This window comes from Mustelus asterias, chromosome 3 (genome assembly GCF_964213995.1).
Source record: "Mustelus asterias chromosome 3, sMusAst1.hap1.1, whole genome shotgun sequence".
Lineage (NCBI taxonomy): Eukaryota > Metazoa > Chordata > Chondrichthyes > Carcharhiniformes > Triakidae > Mustelus > Mustelus asterias.
The window spans coordinates 47,409,478-47,426,457 of NC_135803.1; the positions used below are offsets into that span (position 1 = coordinate 47,409,478).

The 16,980-nt window shown below is 38.3% G+C and overlaps 1 protein-coding gene across 3 annotated transcripts in view; it reads right to left on the minus strand.

The window, feature by feature from the left end:
- Positions 1–16,980, minus strand: part of gigyf2 (GRB10 interacting GYF protein 2) — a 149,331-nt gene that overhangs the window by 117,508 nt on the left and 14,843 nt on the right. For 2 of the 3 annotated variants that reach the window (XM_078208491.1, XM_078208503.1), the window contains exons 2-6: positions 15,055–15,211; positions 11,784–11,848; positions 7,372–7,501; positions 3,481–3,576; positions 2,152–2,260 (exon numbers count right to left, since the gene is read on the minus strand). In XM_078208491.1, coding sequence (XP_078064617.1) covers positions 2,152–2,260; positions 3,481–3,576; positions 7,372–7,501; positions 11,784–11,824 — 376 coding nt within the window. In that variant the 5' untranslated portion in view covers positions 11,825–11,848; positions 15,055–15,211. The remainder of the gene's footprint in view (positions 1–2,151; positions 2,261–3,480; positions 3,577–7,371; positions 7,502–11,783; positions 11,849–15,054; positions 15,212–16,980) is intronic. The other variant, XM_078208497.1, reaches the window with a different exon arrangement.

Consider the following 16,980-nt stretch of genomic DNA (forward strand, 5'->3'; position numbering starts at 1 on the left):
CTGGCCAGCCAGCGATGGCCATGTCCCATGAATGAATTAAAAACTAGATGGATTAGCTATGGTAAATGTGCTAGGTTATGGGGATAGGCTATGCCTGGGTTAGACACGCTGTCAGAGAATCAGTGCAGACTCAATGGACTGAATAGCCTCCTTCTGCACCATAGGGATTATATGATTCTGAGCTTAAGGCCTTGGCAGCTGAAGGCACAGCCACCAACGATCAACTGATTAAAATCAAGGATGTTCAAGGGGTCAGAATTAGAAGAATGCTGATATCTCAAGGGTAATGGGCTGGAGGAGGTTACGCAGATAGTGGGGAACATTTATTTTTAAATCGAAATGTTGCTTAACCAAAAGCCAATGTAGGTCAGCAAGTTTACAATTGATGGGGCTCTTGGCAAGAGTTATGCCATGGGCAGAATTTTGCTTGAGCTTATATTAGAGGATAGAATTTGGGAGGCCAGCCAGGAATGCATTGAAACAATCAAGTCTAAAGGCAAAAAAGGTATGGATGACCACCTCAGCAGTAGATGATCCACGCCAGGACTCAGTTGGGCAATGTCCCACAGGTGGAAATAAGTGGTCTTAGTAATGGCGTGGTTATGGTCAGAAGTTCATCTCGGGGTCATAAGCAACAACAAAGTTGCAAATAATCTGGTTCAGCCTCAGTTCTCAATAATAGGTACAACACTATAAATACAGCTGTACAAGTATACAAGACCGGTTGAGGCTTCCAATTTAAAGAAGAAAAGTTGCTTAAGGTATATAACATACTTCATCCAATTAGGGTGGCTATCCTTTCAGTAAATGTGAAAACCAAATATGAAAACCAATATTTAAGATTGGTAATCATATCATGGTGTAGCATGAAATTTTCATGGTACTTGTGTTCTACTGAAATTCGGCGGTATGGCAAATCTGGCAGGAAAATGTAGAGACAGAGCACACAGAAACAGCTAAAGAAGAGATAACATCTAATATTTTCTTTTATAATTGCAAAAATATGGTATTAACAATTTTATTCATACCAACAAACCCCATAACCCTCAACTTCCTTTATTTATCAAAAATCTGTCTTAACTCGGATTGAACAAATGCAATGACTGAGCCTCCTCTGCATTCTGGGGAAGAGAATTACATGTGCTAAAACCCTCAGAAAATAAATTCTCACCTTAGTTTTAAAAGACAGACCCCTTATTCTTAAATTGTGACTCCAAGTTCTGCCTCCCCATGAATGGAAACATCTTCCAAGTATCTAACCTACCAATCCCCTCAGGATCTTGCGTTTTAATACGATTCTTCTAAACTCCAATGCATATAGGCACAGTCTGTTCAATCTTTCTTCCTCATCTCAATCGAGTGAACCATTTCTGAACTGCTTCTAACATAAATATATATTTTTCACATAAGGAGACAAAACTGCACAAAGTATTCTAGATGTGGCCTCACTACTTTTTCGCCATATCCCTGCAACATTTTTATTAAGTTCTCTTTTGAAGGCTGCTATTGAATCCCATGTGCTTTCTCACAACAATGTTTACACTATTAGAAATTCATAGCAAAGTAGTCCAGATTTGGCTGCTTATTCACATTTTGAATAAATACCATATTCCACTCAGCAGGAAATAAAATATGTCTACCTCTTATAGTCCTGGCCCATAAAAATGTTGAACATGGTCCTTTACTTTGCATCTGGCCCATGCTGTACCTGACCTGGGAGTACTTGATGTCAATACTGGGTATCAAAGTAGAAAAACAAAAAAAGTTTTATATTACTCCCAAAGACTTTTAATGGAAACACACTTGGTCATTTCCTTTCTTACTGAGATTATTACTACTCACTAAAGCAATTAAATTAAAACAAAATACTGTTTTTATATTCAGATTTCCAGCATCAAAAGTGCTGGAAATAATCAATGACAGCAAATGTGGAGAGTTAATGCTTCAAACTGAATGTGAATCTTACAGTTCTGATGATTCATAGCCAACTCAAAATATTAACCCTGTTTCTCCTCCCACAGATGCTACGGCCCTGTTAAAGATTGTCAGCATTTTCTCTTTTTATTATTACACACTGGCACTGATCTCTTTAAATTGTTAAGTCCATCAAGTGACACACCTAAACATGGAGCACTTTAAACATATGCTTACCTCGACCTCTTGAGGAACTTCTACCTCTTGGCACTCCAACCACTGTTCCTCCACCTCGTCCCATTAATCTTAGGACTGCTGTACTATTTACAGACATTGAAAAATTTCTCTGATGGGTTTAAACAAACAATAAAAGTAAACCAGTTAATGACACAGCTATCAAAAATAATTTACATGTAGAAACTACCATCCGAAAAACTGCCTAGGTTTAATTACTTTTTCTGAGTCTTATTCACCTAAGAAGCGTCTCAAGTCTATAGCCAATATGCCAAGTTACAAAATTTCTATGAGTAGCAACACAGTCATTCACATTCATTCATTACTAAAGAGCAGATTTTAATTCTGATAAGTGATACAATCACTAGCCTAAAGCTATAATTCATCCAGGTGAAATAAATCTTATATAACTCCCAAGAAATCTTGTTTTCTCTCAAATTGCATTTAACAAACATAGATTAATTCTGGATGACAATTCTGAGCACTTTTACAGAGGAATGAGATACAATTCACTGTAAAATGTGCAGAACATATTTTGACATGGTTACAAATAGATGTTAAACATAACATTCAAACAGTGATAGGGTTAGGTAGGAAATAAATTTATAGATTCTGATTTCTACCAAGTTACTTGGTTATGCTGGCACATGGATTAGCACTACTGCCTCACAGCGCCAGAGACCCAGGTTCGATTCCCGGCTTGGGTCACTGTCTGCGTGGAGTTTGCACATTCTAGCAGCGTCTGCGTGGTTTCCTCTGGGTGCTCCGGTTTCTTCCCACCGTCCAAAGATGTGCGGGTGAGGTGGATTGGGCGTGCTAAATTGCCCCTTAGTGTCAAGGGGACTAGCTAGGGTGCATGGGGTTATGGGGATAGGACCTGGGTGGGATTGTGGTCAGTGCAAACTTGATTGGCCAAATGGCCTCCTTCTGCACTGTAAGATTCTATGATTCTATTTGAGTTGAAATAACCATAAAAGGATAGTGAAGACATATCTTAGAAAAGATTTACTTCTACGCTATAAGTAGGTCTGCCAGATTTCAATAAGCACTATTGCAATATGCAGCTTTGTGCTCATCATTCCTCTTTCCTCTGTTCTGTTCACTTATATAAACAGACCCAACAGGTTACTTAATATTTGTGTAATTAACATAACCCAGGATAAACGTGGAATAATAATGGATCTGTTAAATTAAATGTCCTTAGAAGTTCTATGAACAGTATAAATCTTATACTGAAAGACTCCCAAGTTGAATGAGAGAATATATAAGCAACAACAGACCCTTCCCTTCAAAACAAGAATATCCATTTGTTACACCATTATAGTCACTCACCTGCTCTTCTTCTGTAAAAGATACAAGTGCTAAAGGTGGCAGGGGGTCCTCTTGTAAAATAGGAAGAAACTCCTTATCAGTTAGATCTACTGGAATCTAAATTACAGAATAGAATTCAAGTGGTCAGAGTGGAATAGTAACAATACTCTTAAAATGTCTGTCATATACAAAGGATTGCAGACAAAACAAAAGATTTGAGCCAGTACATCTACTTATTGTGCATCAACGCACAGATTTTAAAAAGTGAAGCTAACTAGCAGAGACACAAAACATTTGCAATCAAATCTCTCTATTTTAGCAGTAATTTAGTATTATTCTACATGTCTTTTGTATATAAAACATTCATAAAACATTTTTTTTTTAAAAACTAAACATCTTTGTACTTGTTTTTATTAATCAACTAGCAGCATGGGAAGAATGCAACCAGCGAACAAGTTCATTATTCCATATCTAATCAAAATTCTTAAACAACTCACCAAATAACTGGATCCTGGAAGACATGTAAATTTACTGCAAAAATGGGTTCTGGGGGATGTGGGGGATGAGAGGACGAAGAGAGAATTTAGGCTTTGGCCCCGATTTAGACTTTGGGATCTTACCTTTTCCAAATATATGAACCTATAGCACAAATCTGTTCTAATATTGTTAGCCAACTTGCATCAAAAAGGTCAAGAATTCTTTGATTTTCTTTCTTGCAGTTTTAAGCAAAAACATTTGTGCCCTCTTTGTTACTTATATTCAAAGCAATTGCTTAATTCTCATCTTTCTCAAGAGGCCGAAAGGGAAGCAAAGTATTCCAAAAATGTAGGGCCCCCTCCTAAAGAACATATGCTCAGATATTCCATAGTATTGTCACTTCTCCTCAGTAACAGGAGCGTGGTCAGTGAGGGGAGACTTTGGTCTGAATGAGACAGAGACCAACTAGAGTACATTTGGGAATTTGGTTAAAAGTGGGAATTCAGTGCATTAGAGGAAAGGTAAGGTTTATTGCAAGAAGTGTGCTGTCTGGGGAGTTCAGTGAAGGAGGTGCTATTTTTCTTCTATTCTTTTTCAGCCTCCAGTATTTGATTGCTACGTTGGTGCAGCAGAAGGAGCAGGTAAATCAGTAACAGGTACTATTAGAACTGCAAGTTTTATCAGAATTGTAAGTACTGTATTTTTTTTAATAAGTATAACTGGCAATGCCTAAACCCATTGGGAGGTGTATGCTTTATTAATTATAAAATTAGCAATTACTAATTAACATACATTGCAGAAAACAGAGTTGGTGATGCGTTGCATTTACAGAATGTGGGAGCTTGGATACTGAATATGGATACTGGTGTGACCCAGAGCAAGCACATCTACAGTAAGTATTTTGCATCTGCAGGAACTTTGGCTCAGAGTTATTGAGCTAGAGGCAGAGTTGCAGACAATGTGGCACATCACGGAGGGGAGGCAGTCACACCCCTTAGGTTAGGGTCTTCTGATTTGGTCAGTAGTCAGGGACAACAAGTGAGGCAGTTAAGAGGGCCCAGAGGGCAGGAATGCGAAAGCCTCAATCTTCGCAATTATCCAATGGCTTGAGGTTTCTATTTAGCTTGTCTGGATGCAAGTAGAGGCCGCAGAGTGGATGAACTAACTGGCCATGGCAATGTGGTACAGGAAGCCACTCATTCGAATGGGAGGAGTTACTCAAAATGTAATGGCAGAAGGAGACAGTGTAGTCAGAGGGATTGACATTATTCTCTGCAGCAAAGAGCATGAGTCCAGATGGCTGTGTTGCGTGCCCTGAAGTAGAGAGGGTTTTTAGCCAAGTAGTGGGGGCAAGAGATCAAATTTGGGAAAATGTGGAAAATCAAAGAGCAGAGACAAGGCAAAAGAGAAAGACATTATTATGGGAAATGATGAACAGACCATGACAGGAAGGAATAGAGTACAAATCTAACAGTAAATCAACAGATGAGACTAGAGCTTATAAAAGGAAGATAAAACTAAAGGCTCTGTATCACAGCAGGAGTGAAACACCTTAGCCTCACACTAATGCCAAAATCTAATAATAGTTGGTGTCTAGTCTAATTTCATAACATACTTTGGGGTTTCTGATCTAGTCCCTAACATAGATGATTGGAACAGGTATTTTGCATCAGTCTTCACTATGAAGGATACACATAGCATCCCAGCAGCTATAAATCAGGAAGTGGAAGGGAGGGAGTAACACAGAAAAGTTTTAATCACCAGAAAAGTGGTGCTAAGTAAATTGTTTTGAGCTGAGGGCTGACAAATCCCCGGGCCAAATGGACTTCATCCTAGCACCTTAAAAAAAGTGGCTGATGAAATAGTTGATACAATGGTTGTTATTTTCCAAAACTCCTTAGATTCAGTGAAGATTGAAAGATAGCAAATGTAACTCCATTATTCAAAGAGGGAGGGAGATGGAAAGGAGGAACCTGCAGGTTAGTTAGCTTAATATCTGCTGTAGGGAAAATGTTGGAAGCTATTATTAAAGAAGCAATAGCAGGGAACCTGGTTATGCTCAAAGTTATCAGGCAAAGTCAACAAGGTTTTATGAGAGGAAAATCACACTTAGCTAACTTATTGAAGTTCTTTGAGGAAGTATCATGTGCTGTGGATAAAAGGGAACCGGCGGATGCACTATACTTAAATTTCCGAAGGGCATTTGACAAAGTACCACATCAAAGGTCACTGTGGAAAAAAAGTCCATGGTATAGTGGCGACATATTGGCATGGACAGAAGCTTAGCTGGTTAAACAAATGGTGTGCCACAGGTATCAGTGCTGGGACCTCAATTGACTACAATTCACTTAAATGAGTTGAATGAAGGAAGGGATGGATGGGGTGGTTGCCAAATTTGCTACTAACACAAAGAGTAAAGTAGAAAAGTAAGTTGTAAAGAGGACATAAGGAGACTACAAAAAACTATAGATTAACAGTGAGCAAAAATCTGGCAAATGGAGTATAATGTGAGAAAGTGTGAAATGATCCATTTTGACAGGAGAATAAAAGGGAAGCATTTTCTAAATGATGAGAGATTTCAGAACTCTGATGCAAAGAGATCTGGATGTCTTTGTGTATGAATCACAGAAGGTTAATATGCAGTTATAGCAAATAATTAGGAAAGCTAACAGAATGTTATCATTTATTCTGAGGGAAATGGAATACAAAAGTAGGCAGATTATGCTTCAGTTATACTGAGCACTAGTGAACCACATCTGGAGTACTGTGTACAGTGCTGGACAGCTTATTTCAGGAAGGATGTATGAGCATTGGAAACTGTTTAGAGAAGGTTTACCAGACTAATACCTGGGGTGGGTGGGAGTGCCTTATAAGGAAAGGTTGGACAGGCTAGGCTTGTCTTGCTGGAGTTTAGGGGAGTAAGAGGCAACTTAATCAAAACAAGTAAGATCCCGAGGGGTCTTGACAGGGTAGATGTGGAGAGGATGTTTCCTCTTGTGGAAGAATCTAGAACCTGTGGTCACCGTTTAAAAATATGGGGTCGCCCATTTAAAATGGAGATGAGGTGACATTTTTTTCTCTCAGGGGTTCGAGAATCTTTCAAACTCGTCCTGAAAAGGCGGTGGAAGCAGAAGGTAGGGGTGGATAGATTCTTGGTTTGCAAAGCAGTGATAGGTTATTAGAGGTAGGCAGGGTGCAGATTTGAGATACTATCAGATCAGCCATTAGCAGAGCAGGTTCGAGGGGTCAAATGGCCTACATCTGCTCCCTGGTCATATTTTCATTTCTGGACTGCTATTAAATGCAGAGTCACCAAAATTCTCAAGTCACAAAAAGAATTGGGAATGTTTCCAATCAATTCTATCAGAAGGATCTGTTCAATTATTTCAATCCTAACAGTCACCATGCAATCTCCGAGATGTTGCCAAGATATACCTTGAGATCCTTTACATAAAGTGCTAGCATTTCTTCTCTTCCATAACGGTAATCCGCTAATTTATACTTTGGCAATGCTGGCGAGAGGGGAGGTGAGGTAATACTCCCACCACTTGACAATGCACGAAGCCTGCAAGAAAAAAGAACAGTCTTTAACATCCTTGATTTGGTCACAATGCAATATTAAAATTTTAACTCACAATAATGTATAGTCTTTGACTGAAATTGCATGACACCAGTGAAGTAAATATTTTGTCACTGCAGTCCAAAGATATCTACAAATTCAAGGTTTACACAATTAATTACAACACAAAAGAACCATTTACTACCCACTGCAAGTTTTCTATGATCCACGAGCATTATTTATACACTGATTGGAACCTCCCCCCCACACACATACAACTAGAAGCAAATCAGTTAACGTGTGAGAAATTCCTATATTTTGCTATACAAATCACAGAATAGTTGCAGCACAGGTCATTCAGTCTGGTGTGTCCACGTCAGCTTTCAGCAGCATTTACCTAGGACGACTCACCGCTTTCTCCCCCATAGCTCTGCATATTCTTCTTTCTCAGATAACAATCCAATTCACTCTCCAATGCCTCAATTGAGCCTCCCTCCACCACACTCTCAGATAGATTCTAGATTCTAATAACTCTCTGCATGAAAAACATTTAGCTCATTTGCTGCTTCTTTTGGCTGTACCATAAATCTGTGTCAAGTTGTGCTTGATACTTCCACCAATAAGAACAATTTTTCACTACCTACTCTGTCCAGATCGCTCATGATTTTGAACATCTCTATCCTCTCAACCTTCTCTCCAAGGAAAACGCTCCCAACTTCTTGAATCTTTTCGTATAATTGAAGTTCCTTATCCCTGGGATCATTATCCTGAATCTTTTCTGCATTAATTCCTCTCTAATGGTGTCACATCTTTCCTGAAATATGATGCCCAAAATTGGATACAGTACTCCAATTAAGGCAGAGCAGTGTTCTGCACAAGTTTGACACAACTTCCTGGCTTGTATGCTCTATGCCCTAACCTGTCTTGCCACATTCAATGATTTATGCACATATATACCCAGGTTCCTCTGTTCCTGCACCCCCTTTAGAATTGTATCTTTTATAGTACATCATCTCTCTGCATTCTGTCAAAATGAATCACTTCACATATCTCTATATTAAATTTCATTTGTTACTTGTCTGTGGATTCCATCAACCTCTCTTTTCCCTTTTGAAGTTCGACAATATCCTCCTCACAGTTCACAATGCTTCCAAGTTTTGTACCATTACAAATTCAAAATGTGTCCTATACACCAAAGTCTCGATCATTAAATCAAGAAAAGCAAGAGTCCCGAAACAAACTATTTGGAAACTCCATTCGACCGTAAGACATAGGAGCAAAAGTAGGCCATTTGGCCCATCGCATCTGCTCCACATTCAATGAGAACATTACTGGTCAGATAATCTTCAACTTCACTTTCTCGCCTTATCCCCATAACCCCTCTTATTTATTAAAAATATGTCGATGTCAGCCTTGAACATACCTAACAACCCGCCTCTGCAGCTCCCTGCGGTAAAGAATTCTATAGATTCACTGCTCTCAGAGCAGTCTCTGTCTTAAATAGGTGACCTCTTACTCAGGTTATGCATTCTGAACCTGGACTCTCCCACAAGGGGAAACAACCTCTCAGTGTCTACCCTGTCAAGCCCCCTGTGAATCCTATATATCTCAATAAAGTCACCTCTCATTCTTCTAAACTGCAATGAGTACAGGCCCAACCAACTGAACCCCTCCTCATTAGAAAATCCTTCCATTACTAGAGTCAACCTAGTGAACCTTTTCTGGACTGCCTCCAATGCCAGTTTATCTTTCCTTAGATAAGGGACCAAAACTGTTCACATTACAAACGTTCACGGGAGTCTGAAAAACATCCATTAACCACTGCTCTCACCAATGTTTCCATATTGCCACTGTCCCTTTTATTCTCTGAGCTCTAACTTCACACACAAGTCCTTTGTGCGGCACTTTATCAAATATCTTTTGGAAATCCTCATACACCACATCAACAGCATTATCCAGATCAGCCTTCTCACTCCCATCAAGCTAATTAACCACAATTTGCCCATAAATTCCTTTTTAAAAAGCAAAATGGACTGCTGCCACAAGTACCAGTCCTTATCTGCTTATATATATGAATGGGAATTCTGAAGACTGTGGGCCGATATAATTGGCACACCATCTACCATTTTAAACTTTCACTCTTTCCACCATCAGCATAATGGCAGCTATGTACACTGTACACAAGATTCACTGCAACCACTGATCACAGTTCCGTCCAAATCTAAAACCTCTTGTACCTAGAAAGATAAAGGGCAGCAGATGCATGCCAACTCCACCACCTGAAATTCCCCTCCAAGCTACACATCACCTTTCCTTCACTGTCACTGGATCAAATCTTGGCATTCCCTTCCTTACAGCACAGTAGCTACACATACACGAGATGGATTGGCAGCAGTTCACAAGAGGAATTGGGGACGAGCAACAAATGCTGGTCTTGTCAGTAATGCTCACACACCAAAAAATAAATTTTTAAAATCAGGTGTAACTGGGCTTTTAATGGCAATCTGAGCAACAATTATTGCTGAACAAACAATCTGGCCCTGAAAAGATTATTTTCTATTTGTGGACTTGTTAAATGTCTCCATTAAAGCTAATTTTTAAAAACATATTTTAGCTTCACTTCAATCTTTAATTTGTTTCATTTTTAAAAATGATTTGATTTTAATGCTTTTCATTTCCCAGTTGCCGCCTGATGATATAATTGTAGCTCCACACTTAAGAAGCCCCATAAAAGAATGCTACAAATTAATTTGCACGGCAAGAGCAAGTCCCTCACCACTGAGATTGCTATATCTCTCACGATGGGAAGAGGTCAGTATCAAGGGCCCTCGAGTCATTGCTGACTACAAAATCATTAGAATTAAATCCCCGGTTAAAATCTCTTTCATAGCATATTCAAGTGGGCAAAATGTGAAACATTTTCAAGTTCTTTATCAAGTTACAAACGAAGCAAAAACATAACTACATTGCATTCTTTGCATGTCTGGAGCAATGCAAATCACAGCCACTTGATAGAAAGTGAGTCACAATGGCAAGGTGAAACACAACTAAAACTGATCATTAAGTGCATTAGGAACTAGAGATCACTGAATTTATCTCATGCCCAATTTAAAGACATGAGCTAAACTAAAAATAATGCAAGATACTCTGCATTTCTTCTGCACTCATTTAATGTATTAATAACTAGCTAACTTCTGTTATTGGAATTGATGACACATAAGCTATTGCTTTTTGAAGGACTCTGACGCTTTCAGGGTTGCACGAATCTATAGCTTGATTTGCTCTTCAGCATAAGTTGTGTTCTAAAATCTTCCATCATGTCTTTGCTAAACTGAAGGTTACCTTTTCAGCTGCACAGCAACAATTAATGCTGCATCCCTTTTTGGATCAAAATGTTTAAATACCTTTTTAACGGGTATTGATTTCTTGAGTTGTACTTGCTAATACACTGGACTTATGAAGTGACATTAATGCCCAGTTAATGCTGATTATGGAAATAATCAAGGCCATGCTTTCTTGGTTATGTAAACTGAAAGGATATTTAAAACGCACATGTTCCAAAAGGTCTTGGAAAAAGTTTATAAAGTTTGGAAAATACCCATGACATATGATGATGAAAGCACAGAATAAGGGGCTGGGTAGAAGATCAAAAGGGAACTGGCGAGATTAACATTATTATGGTGTTATAAAATGACATGTCTAGTTAGACTACCAGACAGTGACATCAAACTCCTAGCCACTCATGGTCATCAAAGGGCACCCACTCAGCTTAGTCACACCGTCAATTTCAGGTTGATCAGTTACAGTGGTAAGCTAGTACAATGCTAATTACATCCCTGGCATTACAACACAAGTTAAATCACTGAAAGTTAATTTTTCAAAAACAAAGCATGATGTGAAATATTGGACCCATCAGTAAATTGGAATTAGCAGAAGTTAAGCATGATGTTGCTCTTTCTTGAGAACCTACAAAGTTATTTTGCTCCTATACCTCCAAAATAATAGACACTCTTGGACTTTTGATTCCACTGCTTGGCCAACTGAAACCCAGTCACTCAGATGCTCTCTACAGGGTAGGCAATCTCAAAACATTAAATCCTCAAATTCCATCAACACTGTCAATCTGAACAAATTAGATGTTGCATTTTGAATAAATAAGACTCTTTTTTTCCATCACAAAAAGTAACTCTGTTTTGAGACTGACATGCACCTGGCTAACACCTATATTTTCAGTATTCATTAAAAAAAAACCAAAAAGACATTGATAAAATAGTTGGAGATTTCTCACCACTCAGGTCCAAAGTTAAGGGTTTGTGTTTCAGCTGCCATTTTTCTTATTTTCCTCTCAATTCACTGTTAAAAAAAAATAATTTGACAATTATTTTAAAAAGCCCACCGTTTAGCTGATAGTAAATACTCTTGCTTCTGGGTCAGAAGATTGTACAAATCCAGCAAAACAGGACTGTCTCATTGCCTACAGCACAATATCGTAAGGAGAAATTCTGGTTGGTAGTGTTTTTGGAAGTGTTTGGTGTTTTTGCCGGCTTTGACAGTTCAGGTGGATAAAATCATTAAGACACTACTTAAAGTGCAGGAAATGTCACTAGGTATCCTGCTAATATTCCTCCCCAAAGATTCTGAATTGAGAAATTTTATTTCACAATTAATGTTGGGAATGGAATGATCAAATGGAAACAGTAGTGAAAGTATCCATAACCACTTGAGAGAAGTGGATAAATTCCTAAATAAGGAAAAAAATAAGATATGGGGATAGGTGAGGGGAACAAAATGAAATATTTATGCACCAAATTTTATTTTATTAGTTAAGTATTAATATTCATAGAATTATGTTTGCAAGATAGATGTGTCTGCCTAAGCATCATTGTACTTCAGGAATAATTCATTGTATCTGAAAACAAAAGTAGCTCTTAGATAGATTTGAACGAGCAAGTTTGGCCTGAACTTTTGCAAAAAAGGCAGAGTTAAACAAATAGTTATTATATGATACAACTATGACAGCTCTCAATTAACAGAGTGGCTGTCTAAAATACATCTGTTACAAATGAATATTTAGAAAAGCATACTGATAGAAGTACAGTACAATATTTACAATATAAAATAACTTAGAAGTGCTATGGCTCTAAGCATTGTAACAGAATTATGCAGCAATTAAGAGAAAACATAGCGATGGCATGGGATTCAGCTATTTTTGCTTCTTTCCTCCCTATGTTTAAAGGGAGGGAGAGAGAGGTGCATTGTGTCCGATGAGTATCAGCTTTCCGGCATCACTCCTTCCATTAAAAATGACAAAAGATAAAACTTTTTTTAAAAATAAGAAAACTTTTTAGAACACCAGGAGTTAATGCAGCATGTTTAAAGTGCTTGCACTGAACAGCACATTGATCTAGATTCTAACATCATGCAAAGATGGCCAGTTAGGTAAGTTAGGTCAAGACTAAACAGTAGCTATGTAATATCCGCAGTCACATGGAGTAAATTGGAGCAAAGTGCACGTTAAACATAGTTTACAAAATTACCCACTAAAGAATCATTCACGGTTCTGCTAGTTTCTTGTGTGATATGAAAACAAAATCTGTCCATGGCAAGACAGGCATATCTGAAAAATTTGAAAAATGCTGCAGAGATCCTTCTGGAGAAGCCAGCCACTGACTGAACAAGCGTGGACAGCAGAGTGATGGGGAGCTTGGAATGGAATTTGGAGTTGGTGTTGAAGTGTGAGGGGATGTCCAGCGTAGGCCTCAGAGCGGGGAGGGGGAAGTCCTGCACAGGCCTTGTGTGTGTGAGAGAGGGAATGAGAGGTGCGTTGTGTCTAATATGAGCTTGTGTGGCTTTTGCTACCAAATAAACCTGTTGGACTTTAACCTGTTGTTAAACTTCTTACTCTAATATGAGCATCAGCTTTCCAGCATCACTCCTTCCATTAAAAATGACAAAAGGTAAGATGTAACTTTTTTTTTTATAAAGAAGAACTTTTTAAGAATACCCATTCCTGAAGTGGGTACTATTTCCAGGGGTTAAGAGGCCATGGGAGGGTGGCTTGACTGGGGTAATGTGAGAGGGCCATGGAACTGGTGAATATATTTGTGACTCTGTGCCTCTTCCTAATATATGGATAGACATTGCTAGAAAAGTCTTGTTTACCTTTGATGTGTTCACACCTATTTCGCCAAACAATGAGAATGCTTGGGGTTCCTTGACACACTTGGAAGGTCACTTGGGATTCTGCGGTTCGAAAGGTTTGGGAAACCCTGGGCTACATGATGGACTGATAGCCTCTTGAAGAAGATTTATGCTTATTCCTATAGTCAGTTAATTTCCTTTGTATGTTGATAAATATCAAGCCAACAAAAGAACACACTTGGCAGCTAACACCAAAGTATTCCTTGGGTCAGCTAAAAGAGGGTAAGAAGTCTCACAACACCAGGTTAAAGACCTGGTGTTGAGAGACTTCTTACTGTGTTTACCCCAGTCCAACGTCGGCATCTCCACATCAGCTTAACGAAACAAGTTTTAGTAATGACTTTAATTTAGTATGCTGCCTCGGAAACTAGGTGAAACTGCAGATGGATCGTATCGAAGTTCCTTCAACCCGATGACTTCTATAAAAATTTCCAAACAAAAAATAATATTTTAAGTAAAAATATCAAACTTTTATTCTAATAATTGCCACTTAAAGTTTGACGCTTTTTAAAATGTTTTATTTATCTGCTTTGAAAACCTTTTGAGGTATGTTGGCAATGGATTTCCTGTTTAAATTGGGATTTTGTTCTAAATCTCTCTTAATTTCCTTTGCACTCAATATCTGCATCTGCAGTCAAGTGTAAAATACTTTATAGGAGGAAAAAAATAACACGTATATTTCATTAATGATGAGAAAGTAAATAATGATGAAGCCAAAACAAGGTAGACTCAACACGCTCGAGCAGTGCAGTGCACAAAGAACAAAAGCACAAAAATGTTGAATGACATGGCCAGAAAACATAGATTATTAGCTAGGGGTACAGGCACATGGCATTTTAAGGATTATGTCCGGTTCTGGTCAGAGGCAATGATAATATGCAAGCATTTGTGGCAAAGCAGAAAAGAGCTGCAGGGTTAATCCCTCGCATTATAGGTCAAAGTTGAGAAAAATGTCTGGGGAAATTTGGAAGTGTCCAACATCAAAAGATAGCATCTCAGTGATATCATAGAAGTATTAAGAATAGTTAATAAATGAAAAAGGTATATCCGGATTATTTTGCATTAAATTACAAGGAGAGGAATAGTAGAAATCCAAAATAGTAAAAGGTAAATCCAGGATCAATATCAGGAAGTTCTTCCTCAATCAGTAAATATTGAAATAGACTTTTAGATTAAGTAGGGAAGCAAGCTAGCTCTGGGCTCATTTTAATCAAACTAGATGTCAAGTTGAGGGAGAAAGACCTTCAAAATGGATGAACCAGCATGAGCCAAAAATAATTATTTATGCGTAACACTCCTTAACCTTCTTCCAAAGTTCTCATTTGCGCTCTCTGGAACAACAGAACAATTATACTCACCAAAAAGTAACTTAAGTGAAGCACTTGTTGGTTTTTCTCGGAGATGTGCAAAGGAGCTCAGTCCGTCTTTAATCTTTATGTGCTGAATCCTTTAGTACCTCCTTCAGAATCTCTAGTCTATTCTCTTCTAGAGATACCTCTCCCTGTTTTCCTTTCCCTGTATTTCACAGGTAAAAGATCATTGTAAATTATTTTAATAGAAAAACTGAGTTAAAGAGCCAAATCAAATTTATTTTTGCTGTATTTTCATTGGCTTTTAATTTAATTTTACCTACGATACTAGTTCACAACTAAAAAGGTGAAAGCACTTTTGTCACAAACACAACACAACAAGCAACTGCAAGCATGAACTGCAATTCCTTTGTAAAGCACATTATTTTTGAACTTTTCTTCTTACTCCATCCCAGTGAAGCATTTTGATGAGTTTCTGACTTTAATTGTGCTCTACAAACACAAGTTGTCACATATGCTATTGCTTGAGGATGGATTGATTGACAGCTTTGTGCTTCAGGATGACTTCAGGATGTGAAGAATATGAGAAGCCATATGATTCACTCAAACTCCCAGGGCATCCTGGGCTTTATGAATGCCAAGAAACGTAGCTCACCAAAAGATTCAGTTAAATGGATTGAGAATCTCAATTTGTTGGACTCAGAAAACACTGTTAAATTCCAATTAGCATCAAGTAATCTTGATTCAACTTAATACTATGCAAATATAGTTCTCATAATAAAACAATTTTGAGCCGAAACCAAATAGTTCAGGCTCTTAGTGTGAGGTTTCTTCATCAACTGAAAAGATCAGAGGTACGCAGACACTGAAGAATGCATTAATTTTGATCTTGTTTCAGAAATCTAGGTTTACTATTGGAAGCAGTGACACAGCAAAGAGTAGAATGGAGCTTTGAAAGTGATTGAAGAGGAAAAAGGAAAACCTCCATGACAGCAAACTTGGAATTTCTCAGTGAAACTTGCTACATAAATTAGGGAGGAGCTGGTTAAACATTCTATTCCATAGCTAGAAAATAGAGGGAGGTTGTCACATTCTTTGGTAATTGAGTTAAATTCTAGGGCAAGGGAAAGCTGTGAAGACAGCTTCATCTGAATTAGTGCGAAATGGCTGAATGGGGAAACTAAATATTGTTGAGAGTGTGGGAGCAAGCTAATTTTAAAAACTTGTATTTATATAGAACACTTAACATAGTAAAATACCTGGTGTGTTTCATAGGAGCAATAATGAAATAAAATTCAAACCACAAATAGGTATTTAGGAAACGTGATCAAGCTTGATCAAAGAGGTAAGCTTCAAGGAATGTCTTAAAAGAGGCCTGAGGGGCAGTGTTAAGAAGGAAAATCCAAGGTTTAGGGCATGAGCAGGTTAAAGGTACAGCCATCAGTGAAGTGAAGAAAAGTGAGAATGCAGAGGCTTGAATTGGAGGATTGCAGAGATTTTGGAGGGTTGCGGAGATAGGGGAATAGGAAGGAGTGAGGTTATGAAGGAATTTCAAAACAAGAATGAGAATTTTAAAGTTGATAGACCAGAAGCTAACATAGGTCAACAAGTAGGGAGGATGGGTGAATGGAACTTGGTGCAAGTTAGGATACAAAAAGTGGAACTTTGGATGAGTTAAAGTTTACAAAGGGTACAAGGTGGGAGATCAGCCAGGAATGGGCTGCAATAGTTAGAGCTAATATAGGTATGGATCAGGAACTCAGCAACAGATGAGCTGAGGCAGATGCAGAGTCAAAGACTTCCATAAAAAGATCGAGGTAGGCACTGTTCTGGTGATGGAGAGGATTCAGGACACCATGTTTTAGCCTCAGAACGGCCAGGAAGAGGTGATGTGCTGGAATCATAAATGGTTAATTTGATAACAGAAGAAGAAAATACAGAAGCTATAGGTTATTGTACCTAGAGGGATTGTGC